We start from the raw sequence: 18,371 nt of genomic DNA on the forward strand, positions 1-18,371 counted from the left end.
TAAGGGTTGTTGCCCGAAACGTTTCAAATCCGTCAGTAAACTAATTATAATCTTGTTGTTTGGCAATAATTAAATATAGTTTGTCCAATGACAAAGATAAAAACAGTATCATGGTCGTCATCTGTCTTCAGCTAAGTATGGATTGCATCTCATCCGGTTGTGATGGAGATCTACATGAACTTCATGGAATCCCGATTGCTGACTGTTATATAAACTTAACCATTCTGACCCTCAGCAGCTCAGCGGTATGTCTGCGGACTTACAAACCCGCTAAAAAACCGGGTTTCGATACCCATGGTGGGCAGAGCACAGATAGCCCATTGTATAGTTTTGTGCTTAATTCAAAACAACAACAACACATACTTTTACAAAGACTAATTGAAAGGTACAATAACAAGAAAACATTTTTTATAAAAGCCCCCCCCAGTAGCTCAGCGGTATGTCTGCGGACTTACAACGCTAAAAACCTGGTTTCAATACCCGTGGTGGACAGAGCACAGATAGCCCATTGTGTAGCTTTGTGCTTAATTCAAAACGACAACAACAAGTTAACCATCCTGTTGTTTGCTGAGGAACAAAATCTGATGGACAGAGATTTAGCTTCCAGCACGTGATTCAACCAGGCACTAAATGTGGTAAAACGATATCTGAGAGGGGGAAAAAGGTCGGTGGAACACCAGTAGCCATGTTTTAGCTTGCCCAAAGCCCCCCTTTAGTATATTTTGTAGGCTGTATGGGCTTGTATGAAAACTTATAAGATGTGGAACGATATTTTTACAATCATACGTTTTATAAAAAAAATCAGGTTTGACACTTGCAGTAGACAAAGCAGAGATAGTCCATCGTATAGCTTTATGTTTAACAATAAACAAGCAAAATGAACGTGTACTGCTCCGATTGAAGTAAATATAGAATGCGAGGGTATTGTACAACTTCTCTGTTGTATTTTGTTATAATACGTCCTCGTGCAAATAAGTTGAACAGTTAGGTACAATTATTCATTGTTTGTGATTTCTGAATGTGTCACTTGTGCATTTCCGCACGTATTTCTCTACATACGTATGTGTATAGGAACAAAGTGTAACCTAACAGTATAGTAATATTTGTTTGCCCTTTTTTATCATATAGGATTAACTGTAAAGTCTTGCTCTTGGATTAGAGTGACCTTAAGGTTGAGGATGTTGTGTGTTGTTAATTAGCCACCTTTCCTCTAGTTTATCAGTTCAAATTTAGAGACGATTAGCGCAGGTATCCCTTGTTTAGTTTTTCGCCAATATTCGAAGTAAAAAAACAAAAAACCAAAGGCTTTGTTGTTAATGTAGTTGTTAGAAGTTTGTGATATATAAACTAGATGTACAGGTGTTCATATTGGATTCTTCTTGATGGTAAACCAGCAATGAAACCGATTAGGTAGCAGTTACAGTAAAGGTGTCTGATTCAATTCCTATCTTAAAAGTTAGTAATTTTATGTATTTTTTTTACTTGTTCAACAAACAGTCCTGGAATTATAGACGTTTACTTAACACGTTAACATGTATCATTTCACCTGTTAACGTGAGAGTACTTTATTTAACTACACTCTAACTTTGTTATACGCTACCCTATTAATTCAGTAGCATAAATATTTGTTTCACTTGATCCATCGAACCTCAAATATCCCCAGTAACATAGTGGTGTATTTGCGGACTTACAACGCTAGAAACCGGTTTTTGATACCTACTGTTGGCAGAGTACAGATAGCTCTTTGAATAGTTTGCCCCCCCCCAAGTGGCAGAGTGTATGTTTGCGGACTTGTAATCACTAGAAACCGGGTTTCGATACCCGTGGTGAGCAGAGCACACATATAGCACTTCGAGTAGCTTTGTACTTAGTTCACTAACCACCATAGATTCGGCAACAACTTTTCTCCAGCTAAATCGTTTCCCAATAATAATGATACACCCTTAATTGGCAGAGTAGGTCTCAATCCAACTACGACTGGTTCCGAGAGTAAGTTTGAAGCTAAACAATTGTTATAAAAAGGAATATTAACAAAGCCACCCTTAATACCCTGAACAATAACAGCCTTACCAGTGGCAGAACTGGGATCTTAAGGCAAAATATCTTTAATAACCATGATGGAGTCGCCTCAGCATCACATAAAACACATATGGGCATGGAATTAGCAATATCAATTGTCAAAAGACACAGAACCAATAGACACAAAAGGTTTAAATCAACAACATCAGCCTTTTTATCAGTGGCCAAATCAGGTAATCTGGTGAAACTACGTCCACATGTGGACGTAAATATACTGGGTGTTGCCTCCTTTTCATTGTTTCCTTTTCAAACTCCAAGCATTTTACAAAAATAACAGACAAGCTTTGATGGTTTTGATAAAGTTTTATTATGACTGTTTGAATATTTCGAACCTTAACAGTTAGGTTTTTTTAGAAGAATCCTCAACTTGAGTTGATTGGACGGATTCTGGTTTTTGATGAGATGGCAAAAATTTCTTTATATGAGTTAAAAATGTAATAATTGGAAAGGACAGCTGATTCCTGTACTGTTTCAACTTTCTTTTCATCCAAATCAGTTTTGTTGTCGTCACGTGTACAGCGTTTATATTCCTCAATTACACATAATTATCTTAATTTGTTCAAACTATTGCCAACAAGCATAGAATTACACTATCGATCGAAATAAACCCATTTTTCGTCGGCGAATTTCACATGGGTTTAACTGTCTTGCCCTCGAAACTTTTGGCTATTAGCCTCTGGTACAAACTCCTATGCTTTGAGAATACCTGCTATAATCTTATTGTAATCTGAACAATCTTCTGGAGAGATAGTATTATAAGCTTCTTGGGCTTTACCAATCAAAACACACTGTAATAACAGTGACCGTTTTTGGGTGGGCAATTTCGTGGTTTGGGCACCTTTCTCATAATGTTGGAAATATGAACTTATTAAATAGTGGTACCTTAATATATCGATTGGATTCAAAGTTGTTATTTTGTCTTTGTTGATCGAAGTTGAATGTGATTTCCATTTCATTCAGTCTAATTTCCTTTTCGGGTTCAATACGAGCTTGTTCGGCATCGGGACGTTTAGTTTATTTTACCGTTTCCGTACGGGTTTTCTCTTTCTCGGCTTTGATGCGGGCTTACTCGGCTTCGAGACGTTTACTTTATCTTTCTGCTTAGATATGGGCTTCCTCTTTCTCGGCTTAAATGCAGGCTTGTTGAAGCTCAGTTTGTTTGAGTTTTAATTGGATTCCTAACATATTTTTATTACCCAACTCTGATTGGCTAGTGGAGATACCACAGTCTTCCTCCAATGCTTCTTCAGACAACAAATCATCATCAAATATTTCGACAACTCTTTTTAGCTCATTTTTTTCTCATTGATTTTTTAAACTTCTAGTTCTACAATGTTGGCAACTTAAAACGATTCATTATTTCTCTAGTTGTTCAAGTGAAGGTGGTTCAAGAAAACCTTAATAATCAGACATGATCAAATATTGTCGACACTGATAAATACAAATCATTATTTTAATTTGTGTCGAATTTTGTGTCTGATTCAGATCCCAGACGAAACCCACTTTATTATGCTACGTATTATACTTTTATTTTGCACGAATCTTTGATTATATATGTATGCTACGTATTACTATTTCATATAACCGGAAATTTGAATTCATAAGTTAATTAAATGTTAATATGTATCAACTTTACGGTATTGCCAGCAAGATTGATACACACAATTTTCTTTTTTAATACAAATATACTTTAATACACAAACCAAAAACAATAAAGTTTATAATAACGGTTATTACTAATAGTTATTACAAATGATTGCTTATATACGAGAGTCTTACAAACTTGCAGACAATACTGAGCCTTATATTCGGTCCAGAACTAAATATTTTATTGACTATCCAAGTCCATGATGAGTAAATTAATTATGAGTTGATATTATTGCACCTCGCATAAGCTAATGTCGTCTTACTTGGCTGGCCTCGCATCGTCTTATCAACGAAGATATTTAATGTCTTCATAGAAATTCTAATATGTAAAGTAATTCACTGAAGTTGAACGGTTGGTAGTGATTGCAATCTACAAATGTTCCTGTTCAAATTCTATAGTTTACCAATTAATAAGCGTTAATCACAATTATAGTTTCCTAGGCTTATATAACACTGACTGTAATTGACCAATAATAACTGACTGCTTTTTGTACGAATCACGAGAGTTTGTAAAAAAAAATTCAACTATGTTCTAGCGCGTTTTCGTAAAACGAGTATTGTTGATTTTTATTCAAGAATCTTCTACAAAGTTCGATAACAGGTGGGACTTGTGCAATACACAGCCAACAATGCACGTCATAGGCAAAAAAGAAAATTACACTGAAACAAACGTAGACACTAAAATAAATGTACAACATTAAATTTGTTACGATAAAGAATATACAAATAATCAAGTGACTTTTAAGGGTTAATCGGACTTGGTAAAAATTATATTCCGTGTCTCATGCTGACCTTGGAACTACTTTTTCCATCGTTGGTCGTACATAATCTTGATTATATGCTGCTGCTCTATTCTGTTACTTCCGTGGAAGGTTCAACGAAGGACAGTAAGGTCAATCTTAGATCGCTCATCGTAACTTCGGCTTCCTAAACCACATTTTAACTGAACAAAGACAAAGAAATTCGATGGAGTTGAATTGAGGAATTTGGCATGTACGTGTTTCAGTATGTTTGCTGTAAATCCAGTTTCTTCAACAATATTTCACATGACAGCAACCTATTGGCGTTGAGGTGGTTTGAAAGGCTGTAAGCCCTTAACAGCTTCAAACCTATGGCTATTCTATTCTTAATCGTAACAAGAGATATACCAAGCTTCACTATATTGGCTTTCGATGTGTTTCACTTCTCATACTGTGATAATGCGTAGCCATACCTTCCTTTTTGTAGAAGAGGGCGTAACTCCCAGGCTGTGAGTATTCGTAGACAAACCTTCCTTTTTGTGGACGAGGGCGTAACTCTCCAGGCTGAGATTATATGGAGCTCGTTTCTGTTCTGAAAACCCCACCGTTAGTTTTTTTTCGCGCTTTTAATGAACCTTATAAACCCCGTCCTTCTGTTTTTTTGATCGATTAATACCCTTGCAGTATAAATATTCTTCTTAGGGGTTCGTTTTTATGTATGCTCTTCTAGTTATAAGTGTACTGGTGACGCACTGCACTGTTCAGTGGTTTAAGGCTCATCTCGAGCCAAATATGTACATGTTACGGTCGTCTGTGACGCCCGGTCGCATCCGCGGCAATAAACCGCTGTAAGCAGCACATAGGCGTTTTGTTCGTGGAACTAAACTTCTTTGTATCGTCACAGTGGGTTCGTCAAACTTAGATGGCATTGGATACAAAATGGAATAAAATTTACAGTAAACGTCCTTTTTAAAAATTGTCATAAAGGCTACTAGAACCAAGATAGTTGTAAAAATAAATCATTTGTGGATTTTTTTTCCAGTGGCTAATAAAAATTCTTCCATTTAAAAAAATTGATTATTCTAAGGTGTATTTTATGCCATAATTATAACGTCAATGCAATATTCTGTTTTCCGTATTATCTGCCTGTGTCTAAGTAGCTTGCATTAAGAATAAAAGAAAAAAGGAAGATATATTAGTTAGACTTGCACTTTGGTCTTGTATCTTACTCCTTAACCAACTTGTTTATTATGTTGAGAGGTTTTTTTCTTGGTGATATAAAGAAGAGTTGAGTGTGAGATAGTGTTGTTATGTATGTTACTGCCGATTCGTGGCTATTTTTGTTTCTTCTGTGCTTTTTGTTTGGGGTGCGGGAGATGGGGTAAGAGTAGGGGGCCAAGTTGAAGCTGTTGTTCGGGAAAAGATTGTGTGTGTCTATGTGTGGCTCCATTCCTAGATATGGCCTGGTGGTTAGTTCATAATATGTGGGTCATGGGTTTGAATGCTCGTCCTTTCAACCGTGGGGGCGTTATAACGCGACGGCCAATCTCCCTATTCGTTGGTAAAAGAATAGCCCACTAGTTGGCGGTGGGTGATGTTGACTAGCTGCTTTTTTCTACAGTCTATCACTGCTAAATTACGGACGATAAGAGCAGGAACCACAAGAGTTGCTTTGCGCGAAACTCAAAACTAATCGAACCGTATCTAGATGTGTGTATGTGTTACCGGTGTCATCTGCAATGGACGAGTGTGCGTTTCGTCACGTCACATCACTGATGTGATGTCTCCGCTATTACTAGCGGAGAAACATTAAAAACGGGAGTAGGTTCCTGAAAATATTAATTCGGGATAAGCCGTTGCTGACATCGTGAATAGTAAAATGTGAGAGATTTCATTTTACGTTAAAATGTGTGTGAACTTTTGAATAATTTTATAACATTTGGAACAGCTTGTCAAATGATTAAGTAACACACGTTTAGCATCAACACATGTCATCAGATAACCCCGTTAGCATCCTTATAAATTATTAAGAGAGGCGGATTTCGTTCTTCTCTATGTGATCCCTGAGAACTTCTTTTACCTTCTTGTTTATCTCTCCGAGTGACGTCATGTATGATAGATTTGAGCGAGAGAGACTAAAGACTCGCTCGATCGTTGCTAAGGCTTCATACGTTCCATTTGCTCCGCACGTGTTAAAGTAGTATCTCGTGGCTTTACTACTCGTGCTTCCTGTAGTGTTGGTGTGGTTAAGCGTACGGTAGGGAAATAAGTTTTACCGTTTCGAAAAGTGTTTTAACACTAGTGGTGTGTATAACAAAGTTGGTGATCAGTTGGTTAAACTTCGATTCATTTAAGGCGGTTGAAAACGAATGAATGACTTTTTGTTACTCTGAAACTTTCTGTTCATTAGAAATAAGGATTTCTTGAGTCTTCTGTCTCGGTGGTTAGCACTTCAAGTGTCTTCTAAACATTTATAGTACATACGGTTCAGTAGAAGCTATTGAACGACGTTTCTTGTGAAACGAAACTGTAGAGAGCATTCATCAAAATGTCGCTGGTATCTAAGGTGAGTCCTATTTCGATCTGTTTTGTTCCTAGATTAGCTTTCTGCATGATAAGAAACCCTTAAAGCAGACACGCCTTGTTTGCTCTGTCTGAGTGGATTGTTCATTTTGTTCCAAAAATGGAACGGGTTACACTTGAACTGTCTGTGTGTATAATGTAGTGTAAGCTCAGTACTTTTCTAAAGTAAAAAAAAACAAACAAGTTATTAAGTGTGAAAATTACTTTTAGCTGCTTACGTAATATATAGTGACATCCGAAAATGTCGCTGTAGCATAACATTTGAAAACAAAACGATTATTGGGGATAAAATACTGACGGGTCTCCGTGGATAAATATCATGTTCACAATTAGACTTTTTTACTTGTTGTTCATTTTCTAGATAAATATAGATTTTGGTGGAAAGGTATAAATCTGATATTTATATAGATCCTTAACATGCTTATATGTAAAGTGTTCCTTTGGAGATCCACAGTTTCTGGAAGCTGCAATGATTTTGTTTTTGTTATAGGACTACAATTTGTGTAAAATACAATAACAGTTTCTTTGTCATAATCTACATTTTATGGTTAAAGATAGTGTTTTGTGTCTACAATTTTCAAACATGGGAAAATAGAAATTGTATTACTTTAGACACTTTGTTTCAGTTTTAATTTCTATTTTATATTTCCTTGATGTGTAATATATACAAGCAAGACTTAGTTTTACAGAGAAATTTCTGCTTTGTGTTCAAAACGTTACGTACACGTATTTTTAACTCATGTTAAGATCAACCAACTGGAATTAATGCACAAAATATTGTTTTCCCGTGGATATTTTAATTTGGTTTCAGAACATAAAGAAAGTGTTTTGTTAAGAGATATTTTCCCGGTTTGTGATTTAAGCACGCAAGTGATGTTTTCTGAATAGGTTCTTCCGGCTGGTGATTTAAGTACGCAAGTGATGTTTTCTGAATAGGTTCTTCCGGCTGGTGATGTAAGTACGCAAGTGATGTTTTCTGAATAGGTTCTTCCGGCTGGTGATGTAAGTACGCAAGTGATGTTTTCTGAATAGGTTCTTCCGGCTGGTGATGTAAGTACGCAAGTGATGTTTTCTGAATAGGTTCTTCTGACTTGTGATGTAAGTACGCAAGTGATGTTTTCTGAATAGGTTCTTCCGGCTGGTGATTTAAGTACGCAAGTGATGTTTTCTGAATAGGTTCTTCCGGCTGGTGATTTAAGTACGCAAGTGATGTTTTCTGAATAGGTTCTTCCGGCTGGTGATTTAAGTACGCAAGTGATGTTTTCTGAATAGGTTCTTCCGGCTGGTGATTTAAGTACGCAAGTGATGTTTTCTGAATAGGTCCTTCCGGCTGGTGATTTAAGTACACAAGTTATGTTTTCGTGTGAGTGGTTATTCGTTGGGACAGCTGTACTCCCCGTGGACTTAACCCTTATCAATTTTGATAACGATCCATTCACATTGTGTGAAATAGTTCCATGGACATACAACAGACAGTACTTTTCTTTTTGCATAGACAGATAGTTAGTTCCATGGACACAACACAGACAGTATTTTTCTATTTGCATAGATAGGGAATGGGCTCCGAAATGTGTTAAGAGCGCATAGTAACAAACTGCAACATCGTGAACAACTTATATTAAGCCTTACTTAGCCTTGTGTGTTTACTTGAATGTTGTCCTACTTAATCCACATCGTTACCATAATAAATAAACCATCAGCTCACGTACATAAAGTTTTTCGGAACTTTCCCAGACATTTTGAAGTTGTTTGTAGATAAACCACACTGTTTACGCAGCCGATAAACAATGCTGGTTTTCAGTTCTGTAGTTGTTGACAACTGTTTATTTCCATTTCATATATACAACGCTGTTGACAGAACCGATTTAAAATGCTAGTTTTCAGTTTTGCAGTTAGTTTTTTTAATTTCCCATTTACTATACTGGTGTCGATAAAAAATGTGTGTTTTCTCTGATCGGACGTTATGAACATTTCGCTTCCAAAATTCAAAGATGCGTTAGAGGGGGTTACTTATAATATTGAAGATATTTTAGCTTTTTATTTCGATTTTGTTTTTAGAGACTTTGTAGGCATTAAAAATGGACCCACAAGCAAATCTGGTGTACAAATAGTTCTGAAGAAAAATGTGTTAAAAAAACTGATGAGAGTTCTTATGAAACTTGTGTATTATTTATAGGGTTAACTGGCTAACAAAATGCATATGTATTTGCACTTAGACACTCAGTTTGGGTCATGTGCCGGTGGTACTGAGTGGGTTTGGTTTGTTTTAAATTTCGCACAAAGCTACACGAGGGCTACCATCTGCGCTAGCCGTCCCTAATTTAGCAGTGTAAGACTAGAGGGAAGGCAGCTAGTTATCACCAACCATCGCCAACTCTTGGGCTACATTATATTGCCCCCACGGCTGAAAGAGCAAACATGTTTGGTGTGACGGGGATTTCAACCTGTGACCCTCATATTACGAGTCGAGTGCCTTAACCACCTGGCCATGCCGGGCCGATACTGAGTGAGAAACCTTGTTAATGTTATAGCATAAAGAGAAGTCGAACATGCATATGGAATAACATTTTCCCGACTGCTGCACACTTTTTGTATTTGATTTCCGCGCAAAGCTACACGAGGGCTATCTGCGCTAACCGTCCCTAATTTGACTTTGCGATATATTTGTTTTTGAAGTTCTAAAAAGAGTTTCTTAAACGGGAATCGGCGAGTCATATCTGATATGACGTAAACATATTTAAAACCTACAATTCATAAAAAAAAAAACAAACTTTTATATTCATATAAATTTAATTTTATAAAAAAAAAACATTTAATTTTGAAATAAAGATCATCATGGACACGAAGTTTTGTATTTTCTTTTTGAAACAAAAAAACATCGATAAATTTGGTAGTCCGTTAAAACATGCTGGATTAAGTTACTCAATCTTGAGAACTGCGGCTCTAGATAAATAACGTGGTATGGAATGTAACCGTAGCTTTCTATGAATGCTAAGATCAGGGGTTCGATTCCCCTTGGTGGGCTGAGCAGATAGTCCTTTGTAACTTTGCTATACGAAAACAAAAACAAAACAAAGCTTTCTATGAATAAACTTACCAGTATTGAAGACTGCTTTTCCTTCCTAAAACAATAATAGTGTTTCTAACAGAAATTCTAAAATGTGTACTTTGCGAAGTGCTTGAATCGTCGTGTATAATGTGGTTATTCAAATGTTAATCTTACGTTATCGATTATCACGACTTTATTTCTTTGTTTAAGCTTTTCTAGTATAGAAATGTAACACGATATTAGGGTAGGAAATTAATTTGAAAGTTAGTGTGTATCATATATAGTATGTTTAGTTAGAGATGTGTGCAAATGTGTAAAAAGCAATGCTATTTTTTTGGAGTTCGAATCTCTGTTTTAACAGTAGTTGAAATACGTTTGTAATAATTACTAGAGTACATGGTTTAAGAAAGTGTTTCCACTGCGAGCAGTCTATCAAATTTATTATGCTATTTTTTATAATCAAATGGCTTATTATGTAAGTGTATGACGTACAAATTTTCATACATCAAGACCAATCTGGTTATTACGAAAGTGTCACACGGCTAATGATTGGTCTCCCATATAGAGCATCTGTGCCCAGCAAAATTAAAGAATATGGAGTTTTAACAATTTATCCATCTTGTGTTTATCGATCCATTTGTGTTGCAAAAGATATTACGATGTTTAATTCTGCTCTAAACGTGTTAATTTTTTCTAAAGAATGTTTGTATTCCTTTCGGGCGACAACCCAAAAAACTCTACATATGTCCACGAAATAATTTCATTTTGAGCTCACTGTATTCTTTTCTTATTCGGCTCCGAGTATTCTCAATAGAATTATGGTCAACTCACAGTTACGAATTATTTAAAATAGAAATGTCCAGTTATCTGTATAAAAATAATTGAGTTTGTTTCAACTTATGGATAATTATTGTTTGTGTAGTTGTCTTTGTATGCTCGTTTGTTTTTTTATATAGTTACTTATCCATTATGCCAGTAACGTTTTGATTGAATCAATCAGTGCATCTATTGGATATATGTAGGGTTCTAACGTGTTCTTCATGACTTCTCTCTACAAACATGCTTTTAGTACTTCCAAGTTTTTTCCTAAGCCAGCCCAGCTGAAGAAAACATGGCATTAGTATGGTGTAGACATGTATTAGGTGCATGGGTCATATGTATACGCAGGTATAGGTAACCTGAGTATACAAAGGCAAAATACCAATAGTGTGCGTGTTTATACTTATGTGTCTAGTTTACAATAAATATTGTTCTATAGTAATATCGAAGGGGTTAATTGTGTTATTTGAGGAATACGATCTCAAGAAATCACCTGAGAATAACAATACACAACTGTGAGTATAACCTAAACTTATTCAATGTGTGGAAGTTTAATTTGATTTTTTGTTTCTCTTGTATACTGTACATACTTTAAGGTGACCTTTAATCAAAATCGAGACCATTATATCAAGAGAAGGGTCAAAGTTCACATATCAGAAATGTTTTATGTCAAGAACCTTCGGAACTTTATTTTTCATGATTTGATTCAATCGACGGTTAGAACAAGCACGAGAGGAAATAAGAAAAACGAACAGCCTTAAAGATCATTCTTTAAATGGCCATGGATTATCAAAATGTTTGAGTTTCACTTCATTGTGTTGTGAAATCCGTATTTAAACAACAGCAAATAAGCCGGTTAAGGACACACGAACTTAACGATCATTAAAATAACGTTCTTACTACACTGATTCCATTTAGTGCAATTCAAATCTCATTTCCGTAGGGGGGCGTGTATTCTGAATCACAGTTAATGCGACTTAATACCTTATAAGAACGATGAGCAAATCTTTGCCTGATTTTCTTTAAACACAAAGCTACACAGTGGGCTCTTTGTGCTGTACCTACCTCGGGTATCGAAACCTGGTTTTTATTGTTATAAACCTACATATTTACCGCTGTGCCACTAGGAGGCAAATTAGCATAAGTATGCTAATACAATGTTGTGTCGATGCAGATGGTACCATACACGAGCGGTGTATTTAGTTCATTGAGGACTTCCGACAGTGCGCATAAAATAAATGTATGCTTTACGTGTTATGTCACGGCCCTTTGCGACAAAGAATATTAGTATAGTGAGTCTTTATATTGCACAGAGCGAAAGGAGACGCTCTTTCAAAAGGAATCTTTCTTCCTTAGCACTAGAAAAATGCAGGTCAAGTGAAGCTACGAGCTTCGAATTCACAAGAGAATCTAATCCAGCGTAACCTTCTCATTCGCGAAGCAAAGATCTTGCTTACAAAGGATAATTCTTTCATGCCATTACGACAAACCCACGTATATCTTGTAATATTTAACAGTGTGCGTAATAATGTTTTTAACTCGACGTAGGTTCACCAAATACAACTCGTTAACTTCCAGCTTACTCCGGAGTCAACGGCTGTTTTCTCATTAAGTTGACGGGAAAAACTGGAATCGCAACAATTTTATTTGACCACTTACATACACAGCTTGTCTGCCGATGCAATTTCGCTAGTCATTTGTACGTTTGTTCTCTTTAAACTTGATTCTGCAAACCAGTATACACACGTAGTAAGGGGTCTGTAGAATGCTTGTTAAAATATGTGGGTATAAGTTTTATCTCTCCATTATTCGCAGAAGCTTTCAGCAATGAAAGTTTTCGTGCTGGGCAACAGCGGTGGGCAGCTAGACCTATCTGACTGAACCCAATAAACAATGGAAGAAGTAGTTCTAACGGCAGCTCGATATCTGAAACATTGTTTTTATACCAGATGTATTTGCGCAAGGTCCTCAAAAGTGTTCTATTTCAAGAGTAAATGAAACCAGAATTAAGGGTAACAAATAATTTTATTTACTGCTTTTGGAGTTCATATTCTATGATGTGTCATAGCTCAGAGAGTGTAAATTCGTCTTGTAATTCATGGCACGTGCACGTTTCACTGAGATCACGACAGTACAAGTTTCAACGTTAAACATCTCTTATATGACGTCATGTGAGACAACACACTACTGTATTATGGTGCGAGTGGTTAGAACAGGTGACCTCTTTAGGCGGCCTTCGGTCTCTTTGGGGGAGGGAACACGTATAATCCTCGACAATTTCAATACAATAATGTTTTCATTTGTAATTTTATGTGTAGATGTCAAAATATTGTTTTAAATGTCGATTGTTTTTCAACATGTAAGTAGATAAGTTTGAAAACTCTTTGTTTCCAAACACAATACATTAGAACTTTAATACATCTCTCCACTTACTGATAGCTCAGCGGTAAATATTAAGGCTAATAACGTTAAAACTTTGGTTTCAGTATCCGCAGTAGGCAGATCAGAGACAGACTACTGAATAATTTTGTGTTTAACAGCAAACACAATTAAATGAAACATTTCTTCCTGGTTGTTTTTTAATTTCTGCCTTTCCTTCCTGATATTTCCACTGTTTCATAATTCACAGGAAACTTCTGAGCATGCGTCTCAAGTTCAGTCTGGGGGTTAATTTTTACCGAAGTAATCCCACTCCTGTAGTTTCTTTTGTTCGATTACTTCTTCTGAGTTATTCATTAAACTAAAAGGTTAAAAAAATCTGGTCTACTTAATTAATGATAGCAAATATATTTTATTTATTCGACTACCAGCTTACAAATTAGCTTAACGAACGATTGTTGATACGTCGAATTTCGCAGTTGACGCTAATAGAACAATTTCACTTACTTTTTACTTTCCATTGTATACTTGTTTATTCGCCGAAACACAATTTTAATATTAACAATATTGAATTGACTGGCTAACAAGCTTGCAAACGTAATGATCAGAGAGAGTGTATTTTGAGTGATGTTTCAGTGTTTCCAAAATAAATAAATTTCGATTTTAAAGGAGAGTTTGTTTGTTTTTCTAGTTAGCCAACTGTGTAGCTTTGTTGTATCTGTACCGTGCCCGTGACGAGTATCGAAACCCCGTTTCTAGTGTTAAAAGTCCGCAAGCTTTCCGCTTTACCACTGGGGGGCGGGGGGCTGTCAGGAGAGTAAACTTATTCTCTATCCTGAAGAAGCCAAGGTTAGCTTTTAGAAGCCCCCCTTTTTTAATATTTGTCGTACCATGATATTCAATATTTAATATTTGTCGTACCATGATATTCAATATTTAATTTTTGTCGTACCATGATATTCAATATTTAATTTTTGTCATACTATGATATTCAGTATTTAATATTTGTCGTACCATGATATTCAGTATGCCACTCATATCCGGTTTGTTTTCAATACAGTTTATTTAATTCTGTTTAAATTCAAACTATACCAGGCAGTGTAACAGTCGTATCATAATTAATAACTTTAATAGGATTAAATTATAATCCTATTTTCGGCAGTCCTAAAGTGAAATCTTTTATTTTGGTTTTGACTTCATCATCGTGCCTATCTTCCAGTTTACCTTTAACTTGCTACGCATGCGTATTACGTCCACAAGCCTCCTGTTCATTATTGCATTGATCAAATGACTACTAGCTTCATTTTCCTTGAATTTACCACAGAGGGAGATGAAGACAAAATGTGGCCTGATAAATGTATAATAATAGTAATAATAATAATGGTTTCTCAAATAACCAATTAACTATTTAGAGACATTTAAATTTATTAGTTTCATCAATTACGCTTTATTTTTTGGTGAAAGTTTTTCATATTTCTATCAAAAATACACTAGTTCGTATATTCTGTTGAGTAGTTGAGGTACAATCGATTATTATACACCGAAACTTACTGGATGTAAACAGATAACATATTGCCAGATATTTCCAAACTACGTCAGGCAGTTACACACCTCTAAAGTAAAAACGTTCCATTTTTGACATCATTACAAGAGTGGTAGTTTGTAGTTGTTTACGTAAACAGAAGAACGTAGAGAATAATAAAGTATTATTACGTTAATTTTATAAGTCATATATCACTACACAGACATTGACCATGATGGTTTACATGAACCAAAGTTTTACATAAAGATGGGGAAAAGTGATTTTGTGTTTCTAATAGAATAAGGTTGTTTTTGTTGTTATTTTTTTAAAACGCGGCTGTAATGAGCGCTGAATTAAGCCTACTGGGGACTCAAGGGCTAAATTGTACCTTTTAAAAACTTCAGGGTCGTTGAGGCTCCCCAAACATTTGTATCTCAGAGGCTGTATCCCCATCAACTCATGCATTAATCTGTCACTGCAACTACTGGTTGTTTGTTCAGTTGAATAAGATAAACAGATGCCTGAAGTATCGTGCCGAGCTGAGAAAGTACGTCTCCCAAGAAGCTTAGGGGATCAATGAGCTTGCACGTGCTTTGACACTTTACGCATGCTTTGAAGTACATTCATTTTTGCTCAATTTTTATTTTTAATAGCTCTTTTTTTTTAAATAACTGTAGCCTTTCTACGATTGGTAAGCAATTTTGGGTGAGCAAAACAAACGAGGGAACAGATGAGCTATGCAACCTCCTTGCCTAGTTTATAAATAAATAAAGAGCGAAGGTGAAAATAATGTATAATTGTATGTCAACCGTAATCTATCTGCCACATTCAGTGCCGACGAGGCTTTTCGTACATAACCAAGACTCGTCATGCTGGCAGGGATACGAAAGACATAATTGTTGGCTAGACTCTACGTATGGTAAAAAATTACGTGAGCAGCAACTGCTATTGACGTGAAATTTTTTCTTTGTTATTAGCAGGTGTATGACATGCTCAAATTTCGTTATCTCGTGGTGCCATATGTCATTACCTGCAGGACTTTCCGCTATACCATACAAAGTGTCATTATTAGAAGGGTTGATAGGATTTCTAGACTTATTAATTAATCTGGGTTTGTAATGTTGACACGATCATTATTGTACAGTGCTCGCTCTACATTTCTTTGGGATGGTTGTCGCCTAATGGGCAGCGTTCGTAGAATTATTGTTGACATCTCGTTGCTGCAGAGGCTTTGGGATCGTGGCATGTAAGTCCCACTATATGGCTAGGCAAGGATAGTCCAGGAGTTTGTTATGAGTGTTGTTGACTAGCTGTCTTCTATCTCGTCTAGTCGTGGGGGGATTTATAATGGTACGGTCAATTCCACTATTTGTCGGTAAGAGGAGCTCAGGATTTGGTTATAGGTGCTGTTAACTGTCTTCTATCTCGCCTAGCCCTGGGAGTGTTATAATGTGACAGTAAATCCCACTATTTGTTGGTGAAAGAGTAGCCCAAGAACTGGCTGTGGGAGCTATTGTCTAGTTGCCTTCTATCTCGTCTATCAGTTCAAAGATAGACACGATTATATTCAGCCCAGCGTTGTGTGTTTGTTCGAGAAACCTAAAAGGCAAACAATTATATTTTCTCAGTGTAATAGGATAAGCTTCTCAAGTTGATTGGTTTAATTCGAGATCTCTGACGGGCTTTATCTTACATATAAGATTTAAGTTCGTTGACTGCATCAGACAGTATAGTTGTAGTTTCATCATACAACGGTATATACATCCAGTAAAAGACTAACAAACACAGCCACAATATTTCACAAACAAGCTATGCTAATCCAACTTATTAAATTATTGTAAGTTGCTGTGAGTAAAATACTGGACGTATACGTCATTTATTAACAATGTTTATCGATCCTGTCTCATCAGCCGTCTCTAAACCAGTTAGAAAAATAAGCGACGAAGAAATGTTTGAACTATATAATGTCATACAAATTGTCCTGAATCATTTATTGTCTGATAGATATCCCATCTGCAACGTGTTCATGAAGAATTGATGTTGCGCATGTCTTGTAATGGTTATATTTAATTATTGATTGCCCGAGTTGAAGCAAATATTACATTTCTTATGATAACGAAAATGGCACGGGTAATGATCAATATAACAAATCATATGAGTCGACATTCATCATTTTGCCTTTATGTAATGTTTGTGTCTACCACTCAATATTATGGAGCAAAGTGTATCTCAAAAAAACAAATGTAAACAGTTTATTTTGTTAAGTAGACACGATTTTATTTACAAATAGTAATACAGTAAACTTGGTAACGCGAAATACAACTCTTTAAAGTTATGTTAAAGATATAATTATTTATAGACAGGGGTGAAATTATGCCGGTAATCACTGGCACTGATGTGTTAGAACTTATTTTGTTAATATGTTACTGGTACTGGAGTTATTTGTTCCTCTTATGTGTTTACATGTATTTTTTTCTTTTTTAAAAACAAGATCACTTCACCGAGCTGGGTATTTTTTTTTTCATTCAATAGTTTCTCTATTCATTACCAGAATGCAACTTTTTAGGCTAAAGAGAATTGATCCAAACCAGACGCGGTTTTTGATTGTTACTGAAACTCGTGTTTCGCCTACGAAACTTAGTTTTATTTTTGGCATTTTTTATTTGAATTTTCACAAGGTTTGTAAAATATATAGGCAGCGCTCTGTGTTTAATGTGATTTAAAACGGTTAAGTAACTCGCGTATGAGGTGTCCAGAGAGTCCAGAGCCAATCTGGTGGCCTGTCGGACGTTCATGTGGACGCGAGGTTGTATCTATTTCACAGCATGCAATATTTACTAAACATCTCTAATACAAACGAGTCATTAAACCTAACGGTCTAATCAAAAGAGAACAAACTGATCAAATTATCTTGTTAGGTTTTGATCATATCGCTAGATCTGGTGTTTCTAAGTTATTGGAAACAAGTATTAAAACTCATTAGGGTAACGGCACTGATACTCAGTGTCTGTAAACAGAAAACAAAATTCACACGTAAAACATCTGACGCATGTGGACACTGCTGTGTGTGATATTGGAATCTGAGACATGCAATGCATAATATTATCTACACCTACCCTATTCCTTGTGTCTGGAGACGTCGACCTTACTTTTCTACTTCACATTTCATTTTGGAGTGTTTAATGAAGCTCAAAAGAGTTTTTGACGCGCGCATACACGTGTTACTTCTTTAGCTATATGGACATTGAATAAATAGGTTTCATTTGGACACGTCGCTTTCGAACATAATGCACATTAAATATATTAGGTGCGATTAGGTTTTGGTTAACGTCACACTTTTTTTTTTTTTTTTTTTTGATACCGAAGATGATTTAATAGTATGCAGATACCTTTTTTAAATATTTATCGGAGTTCTAGCTCAGAACCTGATAAATTCTGTTCAAGTGAAGCGTGTGGTTTGATCTAGGTGTAACGTGATTCGTTTGAAATTGGCATTTCTTTACGGCAAATATATCCTTGCACGTGGCCAAGTAACGGCTGAAAAATACCGCCA

General features: G+C 35.9%; 1 protein-coding gene across 7 annotated transcripts in view; it reads left to right on the top strand.

Moving 5' to 3' along the window:
- Window positions 1-18,371, top strand: part of LOC143246477 (5'-AMP-activated protein kinase subunit gamma-1-like) — a 190,939-nt gene that overhangs the window by 74,378 nt on the left and 98,190 nt on the right. The window contains exon 1 of one of the 7 annotated variants that reach the window (XM_076493270.1): window positions 5,012-7,032. The exons of the other annotated variants lie outside the window; for them this stretch is intronic. Within the exon in view, the coding sequence (XP_076349385.1) occupies window positions 7,015-7,032 (18 nt within the window). The 5' untranslated portion in view covers window positions 5,012-7,014. Of the gene's footprint in view, window positions 1-5,011; window positions 7,033-18,371 lie in introns of those variants that run through there. 7 annotated transcript variants of the gene reach the window in all.

The sequence above is a fragment of the Tachypleus tridentatus genome, chromosome 3 (assembly GCF_004210375.1).
Source record: "Tachypleus tridentatus isolate NWPU-2018 chromosome 3, ASM421037v1, whole genome shotgun sequence".
In the NCBI taxonomy this organism is placed as follows: domain Eukaryota; kingdom Metazoa; phylum Arthropoda; class Merostomata; order Xiphosura; family Limulidae; genus Tachypleus; species Tachypleus tridentatus.